The 23,783-nt window shown below is 35.6% G+C and overlaps 1 protein-coding gene across 8 annotated transcripts in view; it reads left to right on the top strand.

Annotated features, from left to right (window-relative positions):
• The window catches only part of ROBO2 (roundabout guidance receptor 2), a 377,737-nt gene that overhangs the window by 340,965 nt on the left and 12,989 nt on the right, over nt 1–23,783 (top strand). For 5 of the 8 annotated variants that reach the window (XM_063448557.1, XM_063448577.1, XM_063448568.1 and 2 more), the window contains 7 exons: nt 362–404; nt 2,953–3,080; nt 4,661–4,939; nt 5,273–5,398; nt 7,985–8,141; nt 11,352–11,612; nt 14,933–15,141. In XM_063448557.1, the coding sequence (XP_063304627.1) occupies nt 362–404; nt 2,953–3,080; nt 4,661–4,939; nt 5,273–5,398; nt 7,985–8,141; nt 11,352–11,612; nt 14,933–15,141 (1,203 nt within the window). The remainder of the gene's footprint in view (nt 1–361; nt 405–2,952; nt 3,081–4,660; nt 4,940–5,272; nt 5,399–7,984; nt 8,142–11,351; nt 11,613–14,932; nt 15,142–23,783) is intronic. The other 3 variants (XM_063448585.1, XM_063448613.1, XM_063448621.1) reach the window with 1 other exon arrangement.

Genomic DNA, 23,783 nt, shown 5'->3' on the forward strand with positions numbered 1-23,783 from the left:
TCTCCCTCTAAGTTCCCATTTCCTTTCCTTTTCCTTTTCCTTTTCCTTTCCCTTTTCCGTTTCCTTTTCCTTTTTTCCCCTCCTTTTTAATCATGACTTGTATTGAAGCATAGCCAGTCAGCAATCTGATTCAATTATATATTTTTTGCACTTGTTAGGCAGTGTGTAATGTATAACATGCATTGTATAAGGACTTGTTAAACACCAAGCCATTAGAAGTTATTGAATTGAATCACTGAAATAACTACTTGTTGGCAGATTGAGCATATTGACTAACCTACCATTTTTTGTCAAATAATGAAATGTTTCTTATTGATGTTACAATGAGACATCTTGTTTTCTATTTTACATTGATATACAGTCACATTTCAAAGAGGAGATGGTGGTCTAATGAGCAACGGGAGGTAAGCTATTAAATTAAAAAGCTATATTCCAATGCACTGGCTACATATTTTGCTTTGTAGGTTAAACAATAAAGAGGTCGGGCAGCAAGAAAAGAGAGGTCAACTATGATGCATAACACACACCGTACTTGGTGGTTTTAACAGTTTCTCTAGGGAACTCATCAAAGCAATTAAATCTAGATTTCTTTTTTTTTTATACTTCCGTGACACTTTGAAAAAAGATAAATAAAAATAAACATCACCAGCAAATGTGTTCATTTGTTTTGCGGGATGTTTATTACAATAATTAGATAATAGCAAATGAAGTCACTGTTGTTTAAAACTGCTTATTGGTTCATTCTAAATTGCTGTGAGTGAGCAATTACACATAATCGATCACAAAATAAATGATTCATGGATGATAAATTGGCTGCAGATTGATAGAAGTGGATTCCGCTACTTTGGTTACTCAATTGAAACTGATAAAACTCGATAACACAGTCATATATCCTCATTTACATTCTCCTTGCCAATATGCAGATTGCAATTAGACCTTGGTTATAACTTGCAATCTCTTATTTAATCAATATTTTAGCAAAAGGAGATTAGGCCTAATGAGAACTAGTGGATGTTGCAAGACGACTGTCTGTATTTTATTGCTGTTGCCCTGGAAACACATGTTTCTCTTAGGGATTATAATAGAAGGGGGTTTATTGGAAAATTACAATTATTATTAATGTTTATTTTGATTTAAAGTAGTGCAGTATGGGAAATAATATTTTTTTTTGCCCATTACTACACTCGCCGTAGACTCAAAATGTGTTACATCATGCCAGCTACCTGAATGTTTAATATGAGCTGATACAATCCAATGTTAGTAAATTCAAACAGAATGTTATGTAACTATTTCAGTGCCATCTTTATTCTCTGGAAACTCACAAGTGTCGTGTTATAGTGCTAGTGCACAAAACTGTTGTATTCTGAGTATACACCTATTAATGATAAAAGTTTACCTTTTAATTTGAATTAACAGTACAGTGCCATGTATAATCCCTATGAACTATTTTAATTAATACAGATGTTCATCGGACATTATGTGTGTGAACATGTTCTTTTACACATCTTCTATTATAGAATTTTGTGATACACTAATCAGGCGTTAGGCTCATTGGAATTCCTGTTTTCTAATACATAGGAGTGGCCGATATCTTATTAAAGATGGGTGGTTGAGAGTCTGCCATTTCAATAAGGGTAGTGACTATGTCTGAATGGAGATGCCTGTTTTACTAAATGGGAGTGTCTGATCAGAATTTTCGTATCAATAAATGACTGTTGCCTGAGATTCCTGGAGTGATTGGTGTGCAGTTAAAGTACCATTCTGTATTAATACTTTCTGTATAATAAGTGTGAGTGACTGATTGAAGCATTTTGTATCAATAAGTGCGGTGACTGATGTTCGATTTTAGTTTCCTGGAGGGACTGATATCTGGTCAAAGCCTTCTATATTAATACATTGGGTGCCTGGTATCTGATTGGCATCTCTCGGGTTAATAAATACATTCACATATGACTGATAAGAGATATTTTGTATGAATAATGACTGATATCTGATTGGATTTGTTTGTATTAATAAATGGGAGACTTTTGTACTAAAAAAAATGGAGTGACTGGTATCTGATGAGCATATCCTGTTTTAACAAATAGAGTGACTCCTGTGTAATCAGAATATCCTAAATTAATAAATGGAATCCTTGGTGGGCAGAGTATCATTTATTAATAAAATTTGTGACTTGCGTGTGATGTGAATATGCTGTATCAATAAATGGAGCAACTGATGTGTGATCTCAGTGTCCTATACTAATACACAGAGTGGCTATTAATCAGAATATTTATAAATGGAGTGATTGAGGTGTGAGCGGAACCTCCTATATCAGTCTGATCAGAGTCCATTGGATTAATAAATAGGTTTGGGTTTTCCTGCCATTTCAGAATTCTCCTGCCACAGTGGGAAGAGTCACACTGATACAGATAATTCTCATTATTTCTGACATCAGTCATCTAATAGAATCTTCACCCTGAGTGTGATCACCATCCATGAAGCTAGACACAGCATTAAGTGACTTGCTGTAGGTTAGTGCATAATCTACCTGGCAATAGGCTTGCACATGCCATTTATAGAAGATAAAATGCAGTTTAGTATTATTTTATCCTGACCCTCTTGTCTTAAAATACGAAACCTTGTAAAGAAAAATCTACTTGTAGGCGACAAGCGTATATCAGGAACGTGAAAGGTGAAGAAAAAGAAGCTTAAAGTCCTGGAAATGACTGTTTCCGAGCAGTCATTTTGAGTGATTGTCCCCTGGAGGTGGTCATTTATCACATAGCCCTATGTAAGGTTTCCTTCCTGGCTGATAGCTTACTCCCTTTTTTACAGGCAATATATATCATTCAGATACATGAAAGGCACAACTGATGATTGGTTCAAGTGATTTGCATAAACTTGTTGTACTGGATACAAAGTAAATGATTAACATTAATTCTTTTTTTCTCTTTTATTTCCTTCTCATAGTCGACCTGGACTTTTAAATGCTAGTGACACCAGTTATCCTTGGCTTGCTGATTCTTGGCCAGCTTCCAGTATGCCAGTAAATAACAGCAACAATGGGCCAAATGATCTTGTTAATTTTGGCTGTGGAGGTAAGTCATTTCTGAAATACAATGGATCATATTAACTAGATCGGATCTTCTATGGAACTCAGTTCCTTACTGTTGACAACTGTTCTAGCCTGCTTTACAGAAGATGTTGAGAAACCCGGGCTTAAAATGATTCATGATGACTCCTCCACAGTGCAGTGGGGGGTGGGGGGAGGGGTGGGGCGTCATTTACAACACACCTTCTCATTGTTTTGAGCTTTAGAATATTATGGAAAGAAAGATTAACTTGAAAGAACAATCAAAGGACCTGGATCAAAATCCAAGATGTGTTTAGGGCTGAAATCACACATCCCTTCTCTTACAAATAGGCAACTCTTAAACATTTGAATTCTTGGTTTCATAGTCTCTTTGCAACTTACTGTCCTCTTGACATTAGGGATGTATTTTGTTGAATACAAGAGCAATTCATGGAGACTCATCTACACACAGCTTAACTCATCCCGATACTTTATTATGTTTACAATGATTATTACTATTCTAAGGCCCGGATTTACCTTCATTTATTGGATATACATAATTTATTACATGGATGGAACTGTGCACACATTGATTTCGAAATATTTTAATGAAGTGTAGTTATATTAGGAATGACACACACAGACATGCAAGCACGCACACACCCACACAGACACACACACACACTCTCACACACATTTATAGATCATTTTGAAACAATATTATTTTTCTAGTAAGGATAACCATATCTTGTTATACAAGAGGTCAGTAACAGCATACAGTTATAGTTTACATTTAAAAATATAAATACATAAATGCTCAAATAAATAAGTCTATAAATAAAATGTGAATATTCAAGCAGTAGCAGTTAGTATGTTTTGATTGTTTAATATGCCTTTTATATGTATACTTATTATTATTTAGCTATAGTGCCAACATTGTTAAAATTAATAGGTACAATAAGGTGACAATCATTTCAAGAATTAATTTGAGAGTCAGCAATAACTAGTACAGTAATTTCTGCGCTTCCTGCCTGTGAGATTGCAGCCTAAAAGATTTACTCTTTTCTTATCTTTTTCAATGTGCAATTTTAACTTGCCATGATCTGTTGAGCCTCTCATAAAAAAAGGTTCTGGGATCAAATCCCACAAAATGATTGAAGATTGCTCTCCATAGCTCAGGAAGATTCAGTTTTTCTCTTGCCCCGTTTGAGTAGAAAACGTTGTTTTTGTGGAAGAGAGAGGAGGAGGGCAGCCTTTTGAAGATGTGTGCTTTTATTTTCTCATTATTTGTCAATAGACCAGACAGCTTGACACCAAATGAAGTATGAGAAAGGTTCTTGTGTTGTGAAACGTTCTGAGCTTCCCTTTACCAAACCACAGGTAGATAAAAAAAGAACGGATGGTTTTAGGCAGTGAGACGTGAAGGACATGTGGTATGCATGTCACCAAGGCTGATAGCTCAGCGACCGTTGTACATCATCTTCCCTTCATTGGCTCACAAACTCTGTCTCAGCTGAAATGCAAACGTACTGACTGACACATTTATTTTTCATCTTAAACCTTGATAGTTCACTGATTTGTTTCATTCCCCTATGTTTAACACAGATGTGCTGGCAGCAGTTCCTGGTCAAGGAGATAAAACAGCTACAATGCTTTCTGATGGGGCTATTTACAGCAGTATTGATTTCACCACCAAATCAAGCTACAACTGCCCAGGACAAATTACACAAACAACACCATACGCAACCACCCAGATCCTCCATTCCAACAGCATTCATGAACTCGCTGTTGACGTACCTGACCAACAGTGGAAACCTGTCCAGCAGAAATCAGATCTTACCGGAATGGGGTATTGCCTTACAGACCAAGGCAAAGGAAGCAATGGTAAGTGGAGATGATCGAGAAATAATTTTGAATGCATGATGTATTCATACAACTAAGTAAATCATCAGACATAATTTGATATTCATTTTCAGCCTTTCCCAGTAGAGTTATTGCATGAAACCCCATCCCTTACCCTCTTCAAAAAGCTTATGCCCTGTTGTTATTTTATTTAACCCTTCAACCTCCCCTCAAGTCTTCTATTATACAGTGTTTTGTTTAAAGTTGATCCCCCTCCAGCACCTCAGCTTTGGTTGCCACCTGCATGTGGTGCATGAGCTTCTGCTGTTTACTAATCACATGATGCCACTATGACCTTTGCCCTTTAACTCTTAGCCTTACTTTACATTCCTGACTATCGAATGGCTGAGGGATTATCAAATAGAATTCCACACAACCAGTCACAGGATTTCAGCACCACCAGCTCACACAACAGCTCAGAGAGAAGTGGCAGCCTCTCAGGTTGGTTTAATGTCTGTAACAGGAACCATGTGTGTCTGTGTCGCTTGGTTTGTGGCAGTGATGCTATGAACTCTCAGTCGTCTGCTGGACATATTGAGAACCTTCATCCACCACATTTGTGGTGTCAGTGACTAGCCTTTACTCCATGAAGAAATACAGTGACCTTTTAAGAATCATGTGTATTCATGAGTTACCAAAACATTCCATAGACTATTAAAATATTGTTGAAGTTTTTAGGGGGTGTGTTTGATGTTTAGTTGGATAAGGCGGTTCACTTTAAAAATGGCACAGTTAAAATGTAACATTATTGAGACACAGGGGCGCAGGAAATATAAGAGCATATTGTCGTATAACAAAAATCATAATGGGGTGCAATTTTACAGCGAGGGGTACAGGAGTGTTATCTGCTCTGCAAGCCTTCATCTTTAAAACACAGCTGTTTATCAGTGCGCTTGCTAACACTTAAGAGTTCTGGAGGTTCTCTGTGCTGTAACTTCCATTACTCTCATTATGTAAATTGAAGACTGCAATATCATGACTGCACATACTGCCTAATATCAAATGATGCCCTGTAATGTTTATTACCTTCTTCTCGCTCTACTTATTTACTAAGTCTAAGCATTCCTTAAATTGACAGTTTAGGCATCAATAGGCACGATAACAACTTAATCTAAATGATTATAACCTCAAGGGGTTAAACCATTCTTGAATGGTTAAACCCCAAAGTTGCCTTCAGCTCTGATCTCGGCTCCTTGCCTCCGGCCATGGGCGCCACTTATTGGCAGAGAGAGATCAGCACATGCTCTTGACCTATCAGTGACTCCCCATTCACAAAACTGACTTTGAAAGAAACATACAGTTTTGTGAATGGGAAGTCACTGATTGGCTAAGAGTGTTAGCTGAAATTTCAGAAGAGGGTTTCCTCCGGGTGAAGCTGAGATCTGTGCTGGTTTCAACTTTTGGGTTAAACTGTTTGAGAATGGTTTAACCCCTTGAGGTAAGAATGCGCCCAAGGTCTTCCTGGCACCATAACAACTTAATTTCTGTTAAGTTGTTTTGGTGCCTGGAGTGTTCCTTTAACCCAAATATTGCTTAACCCTAATACCTACTAGTGATTGTGTTACAATGTGCAATGTAATTTATAAATATAATCTTCCATGGAGGCAGTCTTCTAAAAGTCACATGATAGGAGATAGCTGGAATTAACCTCCCAAAATAAAAAAACAAAATAAAACTGGCACTTTTCATCTCAAATGAAACAATACCAGTAGCAATGGACGAAAGGCAAATGGCCAACTATTGTGATAGTCTCCACCTTTATCAGTTAGTCATGAACAGCTATTGCCATGATCATGTTCAGTAGACTAATAAAGGACTGTGGACATTCAAGCTCCTCAAAAGCTTTAAAACCATTTGTTTGAAGCATATTTACATTAAATGTTGTTTTATCAACCATTAAGGAGACTGACCTTTTTCGATTTCAGATGTTTGTTGAATTTTATATTGTATGCACCCTAAAAGTAATTTGCTAAATCCTCAAAAATGAACTGATCAAAGATGCTCACTTAGTTTTCTGAAAATTAAGGAAACAAACGAAGGTTGCAAAAAATGAATACTGACACACTCGTTCCTACACTCAAATGCAGTTCAGTTGTGGGTGGTTAAAATCCAAAAGAAGAGTTACAAAGTAATATCTTTGTGCACGCTTTAACGGCTAACCAAGTGATATGTAACAATATTAATTATATTAAATGCAATACGCCTGAAGCGTGTCTTCAATTATTACAATATCAAGAAATTAATTAGGCAAACTATTCACCTATTAAAATGAAGATATTAATAAACATAAACTATGTTTGTTTATATTTATATAGCTTCAGTTCAGAAAGCCTAGATAAGCAGACTTGTATAGCGTTTATACCACAGTGTTTATGTATCGGTTATATTCCGTATTGTGCATTATGTGCTACTAGTGCTTTAACAGTTATTTTGCTGTACTATGCCAAGTAACATAAGAGATACATTCGAATTAATAAATATAACATGTACATCTGTATTCTCCAAGATGTATAACTATTATTATAGTGGATTATTAAATTATTTTCATTATTCTGTTTTAAATATCAAAAACTCTATTACAAACTTGTCAAAATGTACAGGTTAGTAAATATACTCTTTAATCACCACAATATATTTTAATATAATATTTGTATTTCCTTTGATCAAGTCAGACTAAACATTTATCTAAGGATAACCACCCAATAGTGCTCAAGATATTCACAATCTACAATGCAAATGATTGTTTATTAGATAATCTTGTTGTGTTTCAATAACCAATGATTAAACTGGAACAGATTTTGTAAAAGAAATGAGATGAAGATTTAGAAACATTTTGGAAATGATATAACAAATCATATATAAAGTAAAACTAATGTGATTCTGCTTTGTGAAATGCGTCAGTTCACTCATGACTAACATGCATGCTCAGCACAATATGTAGTGTTTTGAAAATATACTATATGTAAGTTTTTGTTTTTGAAATATATTTTGCATGCACACAAATATTCTCAATATTTTTTGTTATAGGTGGGAAAGGGGGGAAAAAGAAGAAAAATAAAAACAACACAAAGGGCCAAAAAAACAATGGATCCAACTGGGCTAATGTCCCATTGCCACCACCACCCATCCAGCCACTGCCAGGCACTGAAATAGAGCATTATGGGTTAGACCAGCAAGAAGGAGGGTAAGACATACTATGTTACCGAGCATGCTAAGACTTTATAAATATATCAGTATGTCTTTATAAATAAATTTTGTTAGAGAAAGATGTAACATTGGGACATTGTATCAATTGTAAAATATTAGTTAAAATCCTATTACCTCAGTGAAATGCACTCACTAGCAGTTTTTCTTGTAAACCTGGGATGAATTCAGTGATATTACGTGATTAGGTGTACTCCTCAATGTAGACAGTACAAGTACAGGATGCTTCCATGGTATTTCTCAAACTTTTAAGCCTTATGCTTCCTGGTCAAACTTCTTTACATAGAGAAGGATATTTGCCCACTCACCAACTAATAATGTTTGCTCCTTAAACTGGTACTTCAGTAAAATTGTTCATTGACGATCCAACTATGAGCTATAAATATTTAAGCTAGATAAGCATCTATTTAGACAAGGATAGACGCTGGGCACTTGTAGAAATTATTGTTGAATGTTCATACAGCCCTGTAGGCTATTGCTTGGGCTTTACTTACCTTTTGCATACCTCGTTACTGTGAAAAATCTGCAGAGGGCTTCATTTTTTATTTTTTTTGAGCAGTCTTCGGCAATTGCATGACAAATCCGAGGAAAACACAATCACAGTTGTTGCAGATTGTCCTCATCACAGAACATGTGGTACCACCGTGTACCAAAAATGTATATAGTTGACTTTTGTCCACTTTTACCACAATCCATAAGTTTTGCTGCAAACTCTAAATTGGGATGATAGTGTTTTACAGAAAATTTCCACTACATTCTGCTCCAGAATATAATGCATTGCTTTCCCTATTAACATGCTATCAATTCAAAGGACTTCCAGTTAATGTGTCAGTGAGATTTAGAAACCATTTGCATGTAGGTTATTCAGATCTTAAATGAAAAAGCATAGCAATTGTTAACCCCTTAAGGACCAAACTTCTGGAATAAAAGGGAATTATGACATGTCACACATGTCGTGTGTCCTTAAGGGGTTAAAGATCTGAAAAAGTGATAATGTCTAATAGATGTTGAAGAAGGAGTACTTTTGTTGCCAAGTGAATTTGTTACTTTAATTGGGATGCATTGTTCTAGAAATTGACTTTGGCAGATGAGTTAGACATACTGTTGTCTACAGTAATGATTTGATGAAAAAAGAAATGCAGTGACTCGATTGTTATTCAGAAATAAAGTGTTGATTTAAACGATCATTTGTATATGCTAGGTGACGAAATGTCAAATGTAAGTTCCATGTTTTAAAAGAAACAGAGATGGATGTGTCAGATTTCATTTACTAGAATGAATAGAATAATCAAAAATATAGAAAGAAAGCCATAACCTAGCAATTTCATGGCCTAATAAAAATAGCAAACATGCTAATGTGTTCCAGCGTTACCATTTTAGAAACTGTCATAAAATAGATTGTGACATTTCAATTGACATAAAATAGTGATGTATCAAGGAAATTATAGATGGCGAAAATCCCAAAGTTTAGATTTCTTTCAATATCTGTTTTGTTCTTATTATTTTTCAATTGATATAAAATGTGTTTGGATAGATTTTCTATATGTTGTCGAGAGTTGAAGCCATAATGTGAGCGTATCTAGAATTCTATTCAAATCCTTTATTGTCCATTGCTATTCGAGATATGGTTTGGTGTATACAGAACTGCGTAAATTTGGTCCTCAATATTTCTTTACTGTCAATGTCTAACGGGTTAATAGTTATAAAAGATTAAATGTGCTATGATATATATTTTGCGTCTGAAAGTAAAGCTCAATAAAACATTAAGAGATGTGACTTTTGTTTCAAGCAGTTCATAGAAAATATTAAATGTACTGTTTTTAGGAAGGTGACGCTACAAAGATCGAGTATAGAAAATAGTTTTTTCTGCAAAGATGATGAATAGACTGTCACTTAACAAATACATTTCCAATAATAATAAAAAGAGGGAATGGAAATTTAGAAGTGAAAAAAAAATTGTTTCATGAGTTACAGATAGAGATGAACAAATATAAAAAGAGAAGGCTGAACATTTTTAAAGTTTGATGTTAAAAATCTAAAAAGTACAGAGAGCATCAAACAGTAACGATGATCCATAGAGTTCCGAGTAGGAATAGAAATTAAAATGTAGGTAATACAGGTGCCAATTTAAAGTCTAAAATGTCTCAGCTTTTTGCTGAAATATGTGTTATAGTGACTGGATCCAGGGATATTTGTTAGTATAGGAACCCAGTGACTTTTCAAACCACAAGTATTGACACATTTTACATTTTCAGGGACAATGGGATTATATATAAAGAGTGGCAGACAGTGAAAGGTCTAAAAGTGAAAAAATCACAATGTGAACCAATAGACTGCTCCTGCTGTGTGTTCCTCTTTTAGATCTGTTCGAGATACTAACAGCAGCTTTTCATTTTGCAAGATGCAGTTTAAAATATACTTTAATTTTTGGAACTGGACAATTGCAGAGCATTTTTTTTTTCACCGTGCTCTAATCTAGAAGGATCTGAGACTCTAAAAAGAGTGTGAAAAGGGTCAGGAGGTTGTATTTAAACTACTGTGGGTGGCTCTGTGAACACAGTTTGAAGTCGTTAATTCCCACTGAGCATGAGTTGTAGATCTTAAATATTTAATGATACCGTTGACTTCTGTTAAACTATAAGAGATGTGATGACAGTGATAATTTAAAGGAATAGATAGACTCAATGATGAATGAACAGAACTGATAAATAGCAATCTATCCTGTTTTTTATTCTACTTGTTGATAAGATTCTCCAGGACATGATGGACTTCATTTTAAAACTGATATATGCAGTTGTCCACATAGCAGTTTCACAGCTCATAGTCTTTTAACTGCTAGGTGGAGCATCTTAAAGCCTCAGGTTTGACTAACGGTAATGTCAGCTCTGGCTTACATATTTCTGATGTTGATGATATGAACACCATGTGGTGGGTCAATTATAGCATTAAGACTTTAAGGTATAATGTGGAGCTATGGGATGCTAAACATGCTTTCATGACTGAAAAAAAAGGTTTGATAGTGTTATATATTATGTAGAAATCCCACTAAAAGAATATGTTTAATACAAAACCTCTACACTTACAACAAAGAAAAGTAAAATAATATTGATTTTTTACATACTCTTCTACGGACATCAAAACATATGTGTAAAAGAAATATAGTTAATATCTTATATATATGTATTAAAAGGTATGACAGTGATGGATGGTGTCCACCCCTGCCTGTCCAGACCTACTTACACCAAGGCTCAGATGATGAGCTGGAAGAAGATGATGACAGAGTTCCAACACCACCTATCCGTGGGGTGGCTTCATCACCTGCAATTTCATTTGGACAACAGTCGACTGCAACATTAACACCATCACCAAGAGAAGAAATGCAGCCCATGCTTCAGGCACATCTTGATGAACTAACAAGGGCTTATCAGTTCGACATTGCAAAACAATCTTGGTATGTATTCATGTTATAATTTGCTAGGTTAGTGATATTTATTTAAACGCTACTAACTAGAAAAAATAATAATTAAATAACCGACTTATATAAAATTACATACTTACCTTTCAAGATACTTTTATACTGGGTGGAGTGGGTTAGCTTGTAACAATGGCAAAAGAAGGTTGGACCTTACATTTATTTAGAGTTTATGTTGTAAGGTTTTGTATATTCTCCCTATCCTTGTCTGACACTCACTCTAAAAACACATAGAGTACATACACTAATATTAACCCAGTTAGCATATGGATTGTCCTCCATACAACTAACTTACCCATAGCTGAAACCGAACTACCTTACTTTCCCAAGAAATACTGTCTCTGTGCATTTGCAAGAAGTCTGTTGATAGTGATGTATCTAGAAAATGGCTCAATGTTAATGCTGGATGCAATGGATATTGCAACCTCAACTACGAAATGAGGGAGCAACAATGTAGAGGAATATTAGTGTAATGGTGGGTGGTAGTGAGATAACAGTATCATGAGAGAAGTAAGATACAATATTGGGAGATCGAGAGAGTGCACCAAAAAACAGGAATAATAAAGGAGAAAAGAGCAATGGAACTTTGACATAGCAAAGGGGGAAATAGCTGTCGTGGGAGATGGATAAAAATAGGGGGTCAAGAGGAAATAAAATGGGGAGAACATTTAAGATGGCCTATACAACCAAAATGATTCCTATCTTTTTCATAATATACACATTTTCAGTTAATCTACACAATACAAACTCTGTATACATGCTTTTAAATCCAAATATTTTAATTATGAAAGCAAATTGATAATATTCATTAACTTAAACATTAATTTATTATGTAGGGAATGAATGGTGCCTATTATAAAAATGATCATAGATTTATTTCAAATTCAAATGAAGGACACGTGCTATAAAACATATTTTATATGTGTCAAAATGTGAGCCAAATAATCAATTTAATTGTATTCCACAATATGTCCTTCTCACCTGTGGCTTTCTCTTAAATAAGAATGCGTAGCCACAGAACAGTGATTTATGGTTAGCTGAAAGCAAGACAATCTCTAACTTGCTAGTCCAAGTTTTGCTGCCTGGTCATTATCTCACTACAAATCACTGATTAGTGAATAAAATAATTAGTGAACTAACTCACCAATAAAGGCACATGCTGTCAGATGTATATTTTTACAAAACAATATATATAATAACATCAATCTGAATAAAATGAATCTTGATGTGCAAATGTGCTTGTGAATATATATCTTTTTAGTAAAATGTTTATTTGAAATAATAGTGATGAGTTTAGAATCATTATTTTACCTTTAAATATGTCTAGGAATTAGAACTAATAACACTGAGTTTGTAAACATTTAATCAGTCTAAATATACATTTAGTTATTATACACTATTATATACTACATTAACAAATACAGTTACTTTTGTTAAAGAACATGCAGACAGAAAATCAAGAGATGTTGTCACGTCTGCCCATATACCTTGTACCTCTACAACCATCTAGATGCTGATACGTTGTCCTACCACCATGCTAGCACTCCTGCTTCTATCCCATTATGCCACAATTTGCAGAATTGTCAATATCTTGAATGTGAGGTTTTCAAATGTAAGATGTGATTGACACATAGGCTTTAACCTACTGTTCAACAATTTAGAAATATATAATATTGATCTGTGTTCTCTTACAAAACTCTGCAAATATAAGAACTATAACAATTCTTTTTTTCCCACTAGTTCAATTATCTCAAAACCATCTTCCTTGAATTTAATATGAAACCGCATTAACTATCTTCCTTTTATTTAATATGAGACTGCATTAATATGAAACTGCATTTCATTCTCTTGTGAAGTATGCATTGACCTCTTGAATACGTTTTTATAACAGTATTGTAGTGTTATATTTATTTATTTATTTATTATTGCCATTTATATAGCGCCAACAAATTCCGTAGCGCTTTACAATATTATGAGAGGGGGATTTAACTATAAATAGGACAATTACAAATAAACTTACAGGAACAATAGGTTGAAGAGGACCCTGCTCAAACGAGCTTACATTCTATAGGAGGTGGGGTGTAAAACACATTAGGACAGGAATTTACACTCAAATAAGGTGGGCTGCCCTTTAGGAGAGGGCAAGAGACAGGTATGTGAGGTAAGGGTTAGTCTTGGAGGCCATAAGCTTTCCTAAAGAGATGGGTTTTAAGGCACTTCTTAAAAGATGCAAGACTAGGGGAGAGTCTGATGGCGGTAGGCAGGCTATTCCATAGGAAGGGAGCCACCCGCGAGAAGTCCTGCAAGCGCGAGTTGGCCGTACGAGTGCGGACAACGGACAGGAGGTGGTCACGGGCAGAACGGAGAGACCGAGAAGGGACATACCTATGGATCTGTGAGGAGATATAAGAGGGGCTAGAGTTGTTCAGTGCTTTATAGGTGTGAGTTAGTACCTTGAATTGACTCCTATAGCATACAGGAAGCCAATGTAAGGACTGGCAGAGGGGTGAGGTGTGAGAGAAACGACTAGAGAGGAAAATCAATCTAGCAGCAGCATTCATTACGGACTGTAAGGGTGCAGTACGGCTATTGGGAAGACCAATCAGGAGAGGGTTACAATAATCCATGCGGGAAATTACTAGAGCATGGACAAGCTCCTTGGTAGTATCTGGTGCAAGAAAGGGGCGGATGCGGGCTATGTTTTTAAGATGGAATCTACAGGATTTGGCAACATGCTGGATGTGAGGCTCAAAGGTGAGACCAGAGTCAAGTATGACGCCAAGATAGAAACAATCTATATGCATTTTTGAATGTGTCCATTCTTCACATATCCATTCTGAATGTATTTTGTAAGGGTGTTGATGTATTGGCCGTTCACCCGTGATCAGTAGTAATTTAATGATTGAAGATATTTCTAAGCATTGAATAGAGTTTACAGTGGTAGATTTATTCAGTTACTTCATTTTTATTAAATTCTATAAACTATAGAAGGCTAAAAATATTACATTTGTTCATCCAAATCACAATCAGATGCACTTCTATTATTTAACTAAGTATAAAAAAAATTGTGCCGTAATCACAATTCATAATTTAATCATGATCTCAAAATTGCATTCTGTCTGAAACTAACAGTATTTTCTCATAAATAAATAATATTTGCCAGTGTCCCTCATTTCCATATATCCAATAATTTGCTTGACAAAGACAAAAAATAATTTTGAAATAGCCAAGGGTCATATCAAATTGGTTATATAGTCCATTCATTATAACAAAAAAATGATTTTATTCCTCTGTTTTAGGCATTTACAGAGCAATAAGCAACCTCCGTTAGCCCCAGTTCCACCACTGGGATACGTTTCTGGAGCATTCGTTTCAGACTTAGAGAAAGACAGTCATGATAACGATGAAGATGATATTGAAGAAGAATCTTTAGAAATTTCAAGGCCCCTCCGAGGCTTAGAACACACTCCAGGTTCTAGTATGGATAATCTGGACAGCTCAGTGACAGGTAATCTTTCATCATTATTTTTAACTTGTCTAGTAAACAAGACAGTGTATATCTTTATTCTAAAGTCCAGTTGCTAAATTTGAACCATTCTAAAAAAAAATTCAGAATTATATTGATATTTCTAACAATGTGTGAGATAGAATATTTCCAAATGAATCAATCCTCTCAAAAACCTCTCCAGATGTTTAGATAGTGTTTAATAAGTTACTAAGCAGTGTTAATGTGAGAATATGTCTGCTTCTTATGTGCCAATGCATTTAAATGTTTGCAAATGCACTGACATGTCTGACATATTTAAAAAATATCACAGAAATGTTCTAATAATTCTCATAATCAGTATTCTTGACTGCACAACCATAGACGAGAAGAGATCCACAGGATTGTTAGCTCATGGGCAGGATATACTACTTCTTTTTCTATTGGTACATGTTAATTATCTCTGTATCCCCTCTATTGTACAGTGCTGCACAATATGTTAGTGCTGTATATTTACCAAAAAAAACTATAATAGTATATTTTGAAACCTAAACCATTCTTGACTTTGTGGTATTTTAAAAAGTTGGGTACTATTTATAGCAATTCAAATAATTTGCTATTTACTGCAGAATATTTATATGATTCTAGCAAAAAAAATTCCCAATCTTTTTCTTAAAGAATGTTAGTTAACATTCCAAAAATATTGTTTCATTCTTTAATTAAGAATATTCTATACTCATGGTTTGTGCTAGTGTCAGGATATTAGTGACTGATTAGATATATATCCAAACAAGCCAACATGAATAGAAAAGGGTTTACTGATCATGAAATTACAATCAATAGATATAACTCAGAAGAGAAATACGCTGTGATAAGGGCATGCAAAGAAAAAATAGACATTTCATGAAGAAATGCCCAGACCAGAGAGAACAGTACTATATATAGGAATTTACCAAGTTGTATGGTGGTAACTTCTATTAGTAAAGACACAAAGCTGGGTGTAGATAAATTAGGATGTAGAGTATCATTTGTGAATGTATGCTACCACTGATTTATGGAGGACATTGTGCATTTCCAGAGCATGCTGTGGAGTGTAAATCATACATGCACATTTTCTTTGTGTAACGACACTGCAAAACCCAGAAAGACAATATGGGAGTATGATGCTGCTATGGCTGCTATGGTTACCATGACTGTATTAATGGTATCTTATAATCACATCACTCTATGTAGATCAGTAGCTGTTTCCATCCTAGGTTAACATTTGGGATAAACCAGAATTCTTCTTTCCAAATATATGAGTCATCCACAGCAGAAACACATACCATGTCTAGCAAGCATGAGACTTTAATGAGACATGGTAACATAACTCCTTGTAATTATAGTATTTTTAACACTGAATCAGTTATTAATTAATTAATCACATGCCATTTGTAATTTGCTGGTTTTGTTAAAGATTCCCGTCCGGGTTGCTAAAGGTTCTTAGCGAGAACACAGACACGTCACAATTGCACACTTCCCTTCAGTCATTTTATTGAACAATCACAGTGCAATTAACACTACTAGATTTTTATAAATGGTAATAACTGACTTGAGCTTTCAACCTTTAAAGAATTTGTGCAGAGACACAAATATGTTGATGTTTTTTTTCCGATAATTATAACCATTTGTTCCAACACTTGTCATTGATTCATTTTTAAACATCTATACAAAGTCCCCTGTTGCAGGAATTTAGAATTAATGGCATTTATTATGAAGGTTCATGGGAAAATGTCAATATGGAATATTGAAATCAATATTCCATGCTAATAACTGCGTGTAGATATTTCCTAGCATAGAATTTATTTCATAGTTTATAATTCCATCAATACTAGCTTTATGATATATAAATGTGTATTGTGACTGTATCTAAATAGCCTCCTTGAAATAGCAAATAAATATATAGCAAATAAACATTTTAAAGCATTTTTTAGCAAAACACATAAACAGTATATTTAGAATATTAAGCAAAAAAAAAAATACTTTGTGAATTTGCACACTTTTGTTTTTAAACAATTATGGTATGTAACAAAAATTATAGCCTTTTATTGTTCCTATCAGGCCCGGACTGGCCATTGGGCAAACAGGGCAAATGCCCCGTGAGCCATGATGGCCACAGGCTGAGGCCGGCAGGAGAGATCAAGGGATTTCTCCTGCCGGCCCATGCAGGGCAGCCTAAGAGGGACCACGGAGGAGGAGAGGAGAGATTCACAGGCCGGTACCTGAGTGGAAGAAAATCCAGACATGAAGCTGGGCAGCCTGTGTCTTGCGATCGCCGATATTAACAGAGCGTTGCCGTGGTAACCTGCGGCAACACTCTGTAATACCGGCGCTCGCGAAAGTCACTCGGTGGAGGTACAGACCAAATAACCGGACTACGGGACCACCAGGGATCATCTTGTGGTGTGTCAGCTTGCCCCCGCTCTCACTTGACCACCAGGGAACAACGTGCTCCCTCCCCCCTACTAGGTAATAACGGGGGGAGAATGTAACATATTTATAAATTAATTTATATTTTATTGTTTTAATGAAAGAAGTCACTATCCTATCACCTGCACCTAAACACACTACACCCCCTTATATACACTTACTATACCCCCTTATACACACTCACTACACCCCCTTATATACACACCCTACACACTCTTATATACACTTACTACACTATCTTAAATACACCCCCTACACCCCCTTATATACACTCACTACATCCCCTTATATACACCACCTAGATCCCCTTATATACACACCCTATACCCCCTTTATATACACTCACTACACCCCCTTTTATACACAAACTACACCCCCTTATATACACCCCCTACAACCCTTAGATACACTCACTACACCCCCTTACATACACTCACTATACCCCTTATATACAGACAAACTCTATAACCCCTAAACATACACAACATTCCTTGCACTCACACACGCTATACCCCTTGTACACACACCACACCCCCTATGCACACACTCTGTACACACAGTACTCTATTTTCCCTATAATTACATTCTATAGCCCTATGCACACTCTTATACACACACTACACCTCTTATACACACACACTACACCACCTATGCACATACTATACCGCTATATACACACACACTACACCCCCTATACATATATTCATTGTCGCAACCCCTAAATGCATACACACTAAAGATCCAAGATACACACAATGCAACCTCCTGCATCCCCTAGCTACACACAGTACAGTCCTCACATGTGCATACACAACACCCCCTAGTCCTACACACTCTACGCGCCCTATAAACATGCACACCCTTTACAGCCCAGGAACACACACTATAGCCCCATGCCACACATAGTACACCACAAACAGACCCCTTTACACACAAACTACAACACAAATAGTCTCCTATACACACATGCAATCGCACAAGCAATCTCCAAGCGCATACAGCACCACAGGGAGCATCCACGCAGACACACAACACACTTTAACAGTCCTGTTCCACAGTTGTTCTTTGGCATCCTACTTTGGAGGATACCAGAGACAAATCACTCACAAATGCAGTGCATGTTTACGTTGAACAAAATAAAAATGCAGGACATTTACTGGGGCATTACACTAACATAAACATGCCTCCTTTTTGGCTCCGCCCTTCGTAGTGGGCTGCTCTCTTTATTTCCCCCGGCTAAATTTCTGTCCAAGTCCAGCCCTGGTTCCTATGATAACAAATCTTTTCAGCCAAATCATACCATTCATATCGTATTACATGATTTAAAATCTGGCCTGTCAAACATTCCAATGTCTAATGAATTAGAGTTTTAAATGCAAGAATTGCTTATTTTATTTCCCATGTGATGTCATTTGGTGCCAATTAAACATCTTCATATGTTCTAGTGAGTGTTTGTCCTGCCGTTATTTTTATGCCTTTTTATGTTTATTTGGATACTGGGACTAGATATTTGTTCCCATACTAGTGTCCAAGCATTTTGCAATGTCCATTTTTTTTTTTTATCAATATCTTTAATAAATCACATAATGGTAGTTCATGTATCCCGGGCCATACGTGGTTTTTAACTTAGTTAAAAAGGAACAGAGGTGCACAACAAGTACATGGATGGGCATAAACAAAGCAATAGCCCACTTCTGTGACATTTTGGCTAAGGTGGTTATGCAAATCACTGCTGTAATATGCAGTTTATATAGAAACATAGAAACATAGAATGTGACGGCAGATAAGAACCAATCGGCCCATCTAGTCTGCCCAATTTTCTAAATACTTTCATTAGACCCTGGCCTTATTTTATAGCTAGGATAGCATTATGCCTATCCCACGCATGCTTAAACTCCTTCACTGTGTTAACCTCTACCACTTCAGCTGGAAGGCTATTCCATGCATCCACTACCCTCTCAGTAATTATTTTTAAACCTTTGCCCCTCTAATTTAAAACCAGTTGACTTGTTGTGGTAGTTTTTCTTCTTTTAAATATAGTGTCCTCCTTTACTGTGTTGATTCACTTTATGTATTAAAATGTTTCTAGCATAAGCCCTCTGTCTCATCTTTCCTCCAAACTTAACAAAACCTAATTGTTTGTACATGGTTACATGACAAGTTAATTAGATAGTTAATTAGAAAATTCCTACACCTGTTTTCACCTGTGAACCTTTTTAAAGTCACGTAAATCGCAGCAATTTTGCAGGTGTGCTTGCAATATTTATTTGAGTGGAAGTTACTAAGTATTATAATTATTCTTACATTGCATAGTTGGTGACATTTGAGTCAGTACCGTGCAATTAAGTAATAAAGTTCTTTAAATGATATATGTTTTAACCGTACAGTAATGACAAAATCTAACCATAACTTAGAAATTGTAGGATTGTATGTTCGTGCTTTTAAGATGAATGTTTTACAATGAGACATGAAATAGAATTGCCACCCAGTGTGTATTGTACGGTATGTGGTGCATATAATAAAGAATATATTTCCTTATCTTTATGCTGCAGGTCACAAAACACATCTTAGCAGCCACTGAAGAAGAATGTGGCAAGAATGTAAAAAAAAAAAACAGCAAGGTTTTTAACCATTATATTCTGTCAAAACTTACACATAGTGAGATACATTTGTTTTTGTCTTCAAGAGAGGTAGTTCCATGTTTTCAAATAAAATGCTGTTCCGATTTAAAAGAGGAACACTTTTGTGGGCCTATTCCCTAAAAACTAAATTGCAATGAAATCAAAAAGTGGACTTCAACATTTCAGAAGAAAAGTACTGATCTATAGAAATCTTACAATTTAGAGACAGTCACACCATGGCTAAAGGCACGTGAAATAAATGAATAAATATTCAGATTTTATTATGGCTGTCAGTTCATCGTTCATCGTCACAATTTGACAACGTTTAAATCCATATAGCCATTTATTTAGCAACAGCCTCTCACCTTGACATAATTTTAATATTAACTATAGGGTTTGTTCACTAAACAGTAAACAGATTTTTTTTCCAGCTTAACTGTTTTAGCCTGCTTTAAAGCTGATATTCATCTTGATACAATTCACACTTTAGTGAATAGAGCCATATAATACAGATAGATAGACAATTTAGCCTGCTAGTTATTTTATTTGTTTATATCTAAACCTTAACCTATCTGTAACAAGTTATAGTAATATATGTGTCAATTATCTGTGGCCACGGCTCACTTACTAGGGGTAATGCATAGAAAGAGAATTTATGATCTGATGAGATGGGGTTATCACTATACAAATATGTACAGGGACAGTACAAACCGCTATGTGCTAACTTGTACATTAGCAGGAATGCACAGCAGACTAGAAGTCGCCCATTAAGACTGGAAGTAATGAGTTTTTACTTACTGCAGAGGAAAGGGTTCTTTACAGTAAGAGCAAACAAGCTATATAATTGTTTACCTTAAGTTGTCTTATCAGATTCTAAAGATATTTAAAAATAAGACTAGGATGGTTTTGCATACACAGAATATTTAAAGAAAAAAAGGATATGTATTTGAACATGTTGTTGATCGAAGGAGAAATCTGATTGCCATGATAGTCAAGAAGGATTTTTCCCTTTTTGTGGCATGAGCGTAATTCTTTTTGATTGAAAGGATAAAATAATGGGTTTCAATGTTGAACTTGGTGGACGTTAGTCTTTTTCCAACCTGTGTATTGAACTCCCTGAACAGTGTTAGTAAAGGGGGGTAATGGAGAGAGGTACTCACAATTGGCATTATTGATTTGCAGGTGCTACAGCTTCTTAGCATTTCATAAAGAAATGATCTTTATGGCAAACTAGAGTTGACTGTAGATAACATAAGAAAAAGTAGGGACTAAGGTTGACAAAATTTGATAAAAAGCCAAGGTTTCTTGCATCAACTTTTCTTCAATCACAGCAGCTGTCAAAACTGACGTCTGCAGGATTCAGGCATCTTCTTACTCATCACAACACACAATCTGTGGAGGCTCCCATGTATTGCAGGATTCTCCAAAGATCTCAATGTTCTACTCACGCACATGCGCGAGAGTACAGCACTGACACGGCACCTGGCAGCTGAAGTGTCAGGCAAAGAAAGTCTGCAGGTTAGGCTTTTGCATAACCCTTTGCTTTTCCTGAAGAAGATAACTAGACTTTCAATTCCATGGGACCTTTTCAGGGATTCATTTAATAAAGTACAACTGAACCCATATATTTAATTAGGGCTGCATCTTATGCAGATAGGGCTTGTTAAGCTGATGTAAACTAGTAAAGTTTAGATCTCCTCCGACGAATTTAGGAATTTCATGTACTTGTGAGTACTAATGATGCATGCTAAACACTTGCACTTACCCTGCCTTTTCAAACACTAAACCTTCCTTTTTGCAAAGCATCATGGGAGCTGCAAAAGACGGTGATCTACTTTTGACAATCCCTGTCTTAAACATGTAAGGGGAGATGTAAGTTATATTGTCTTGGATTTCATGGTAAATGCTCCTAACTTATCCCTTTGCCCCAAATAGCACGTGTTTTGCCTTAATGTTTTAATATCTGAAATGCTTTGTTCTTCTAGCTCACATACCCTGTTTAAGTTTCTCAGCAAAATTTCCTTTCTTACTCATTAGACTTATTGACGTCTAACAAATGCAAAATTACATTCCTCAGTAGACTTTAACTAACTTAATCCTTTATCAAATTTAATCTCAAATCCCATATTAAAACTCGAATTACATTGCAAGTCTTGCTCACTGTCTTTTCTTTGTTTTTCATTCAAGTAACTTGATTTCTCGTGTTACCTGATTCAATATTCTAGATGCATCTGGATATAATGACTCCAGATGTGCATTTATTACTGGTTTAAGTACTACTTCAGTTTATTTTATAATCATTCAATATAAACATTTCATCGATAATACAAAATTTATAGATGATAAAACTTTTACTTATATAATGTTTTGGTAAACATTTCCAAATTTTTACCAGTGTTTTGGTGAGTTACTATGTATGGATAAATTCAATTGTTTTCCATCATTATTTAGTTAGCCTATGTGTATTACATTTTGAATATTTCATTTTTAATAATCATTATTATTAATATGCTATAGAAATACTATTTTTGTCAGGATTTTTCTCCTAAATGTTACAAAGTGATTTTTAATTTGGCAAACCATTCAATGTTTTGTTAATAATCCCTAAATAATCAGATTTAAGAAATTGATCAAATAAAGAGGGAGGAACTTTTTTTTACATTTAACAACACATCTTCAAGTAGCGTGAAAAGTACCGTACAGGTGCGTTGGAGCCAAATGCTCCTGGCCTATCACTGGTTGCCCACTAAGAGTAAATGTAAATATATGATGCTTTCTTGTGGGAATTATTCTGCATTTACACAAGCAGCAGAGTTGAGGAAACTTATGGGTGCCTGAAGACACTGCATCTGTGTTTAAAAACTGTAGTATGTCCCCAGGCATCCATTAATAGTTGAAGGTAAGACAGTTTCAGGGGATCCAGGCACTATTACCATTTAATTGAGATAAAGTGGTTATGGTGCTCGGAGTGTTGCATTAAGGACATCAACTCTAAACCTTGACTTGATCTTCATTGTAAGTAGATATGTCAATAGCGCGGCTATTGGCTCAACCGAGACAGTGGGGAGAGTGTGGAAGTGAAAGGGTTAATGCCACCAGACCCCTGGTTACCTGTTGCTAGTCCCAGCAACCACTACATTAACCCCTGCAATTCCTTCTACACTAACACCCTAGTACACGCTTTACTGCCACCACCAAGACTTTATATCCGGGCGTCTTCAGTTGCCCCACACACAGTAGAATTATAGTATCGCAACCTTACTTTAATGATCAGACATATATAATTAACCCTTTTGGTAACGTGTTTACCTGTGCTTTCCTCAGAAGAGTGAGCTCACAGAAAACAAAGAATCAAGCAGATTAAGTAAACATTTAATCTGACAAAAAGAATGCACAGTGCTGTGTACAAAAATACAGAAATAAATGACATACAGAAACACAGATAACAAATTGCAAAACAGCCCATAAAATAAAATAGGAGAAAACACAAGAAATACTTACATATATTTAGCCCTTATGTATAATTCTTGTGGGAGATTCAGATAACACAGGTCTCCAAGTAGTTGTTGAAAAAAA

This window comes from Pelobates fuscus, chromosome 1 (genome assembly GCF_036172605.1).
Source record: "Pelobates fuscus isolate aPelFus1 chromosome 1, aPelFus1.pri, whole genome shotgun sequence".
NCBI classification, from domain to species: Eukaryota; Metazoa; Chordata; class Amphibia; order Anura; family Pelobatidae; genus Pelobates; species Pelobates fuscus.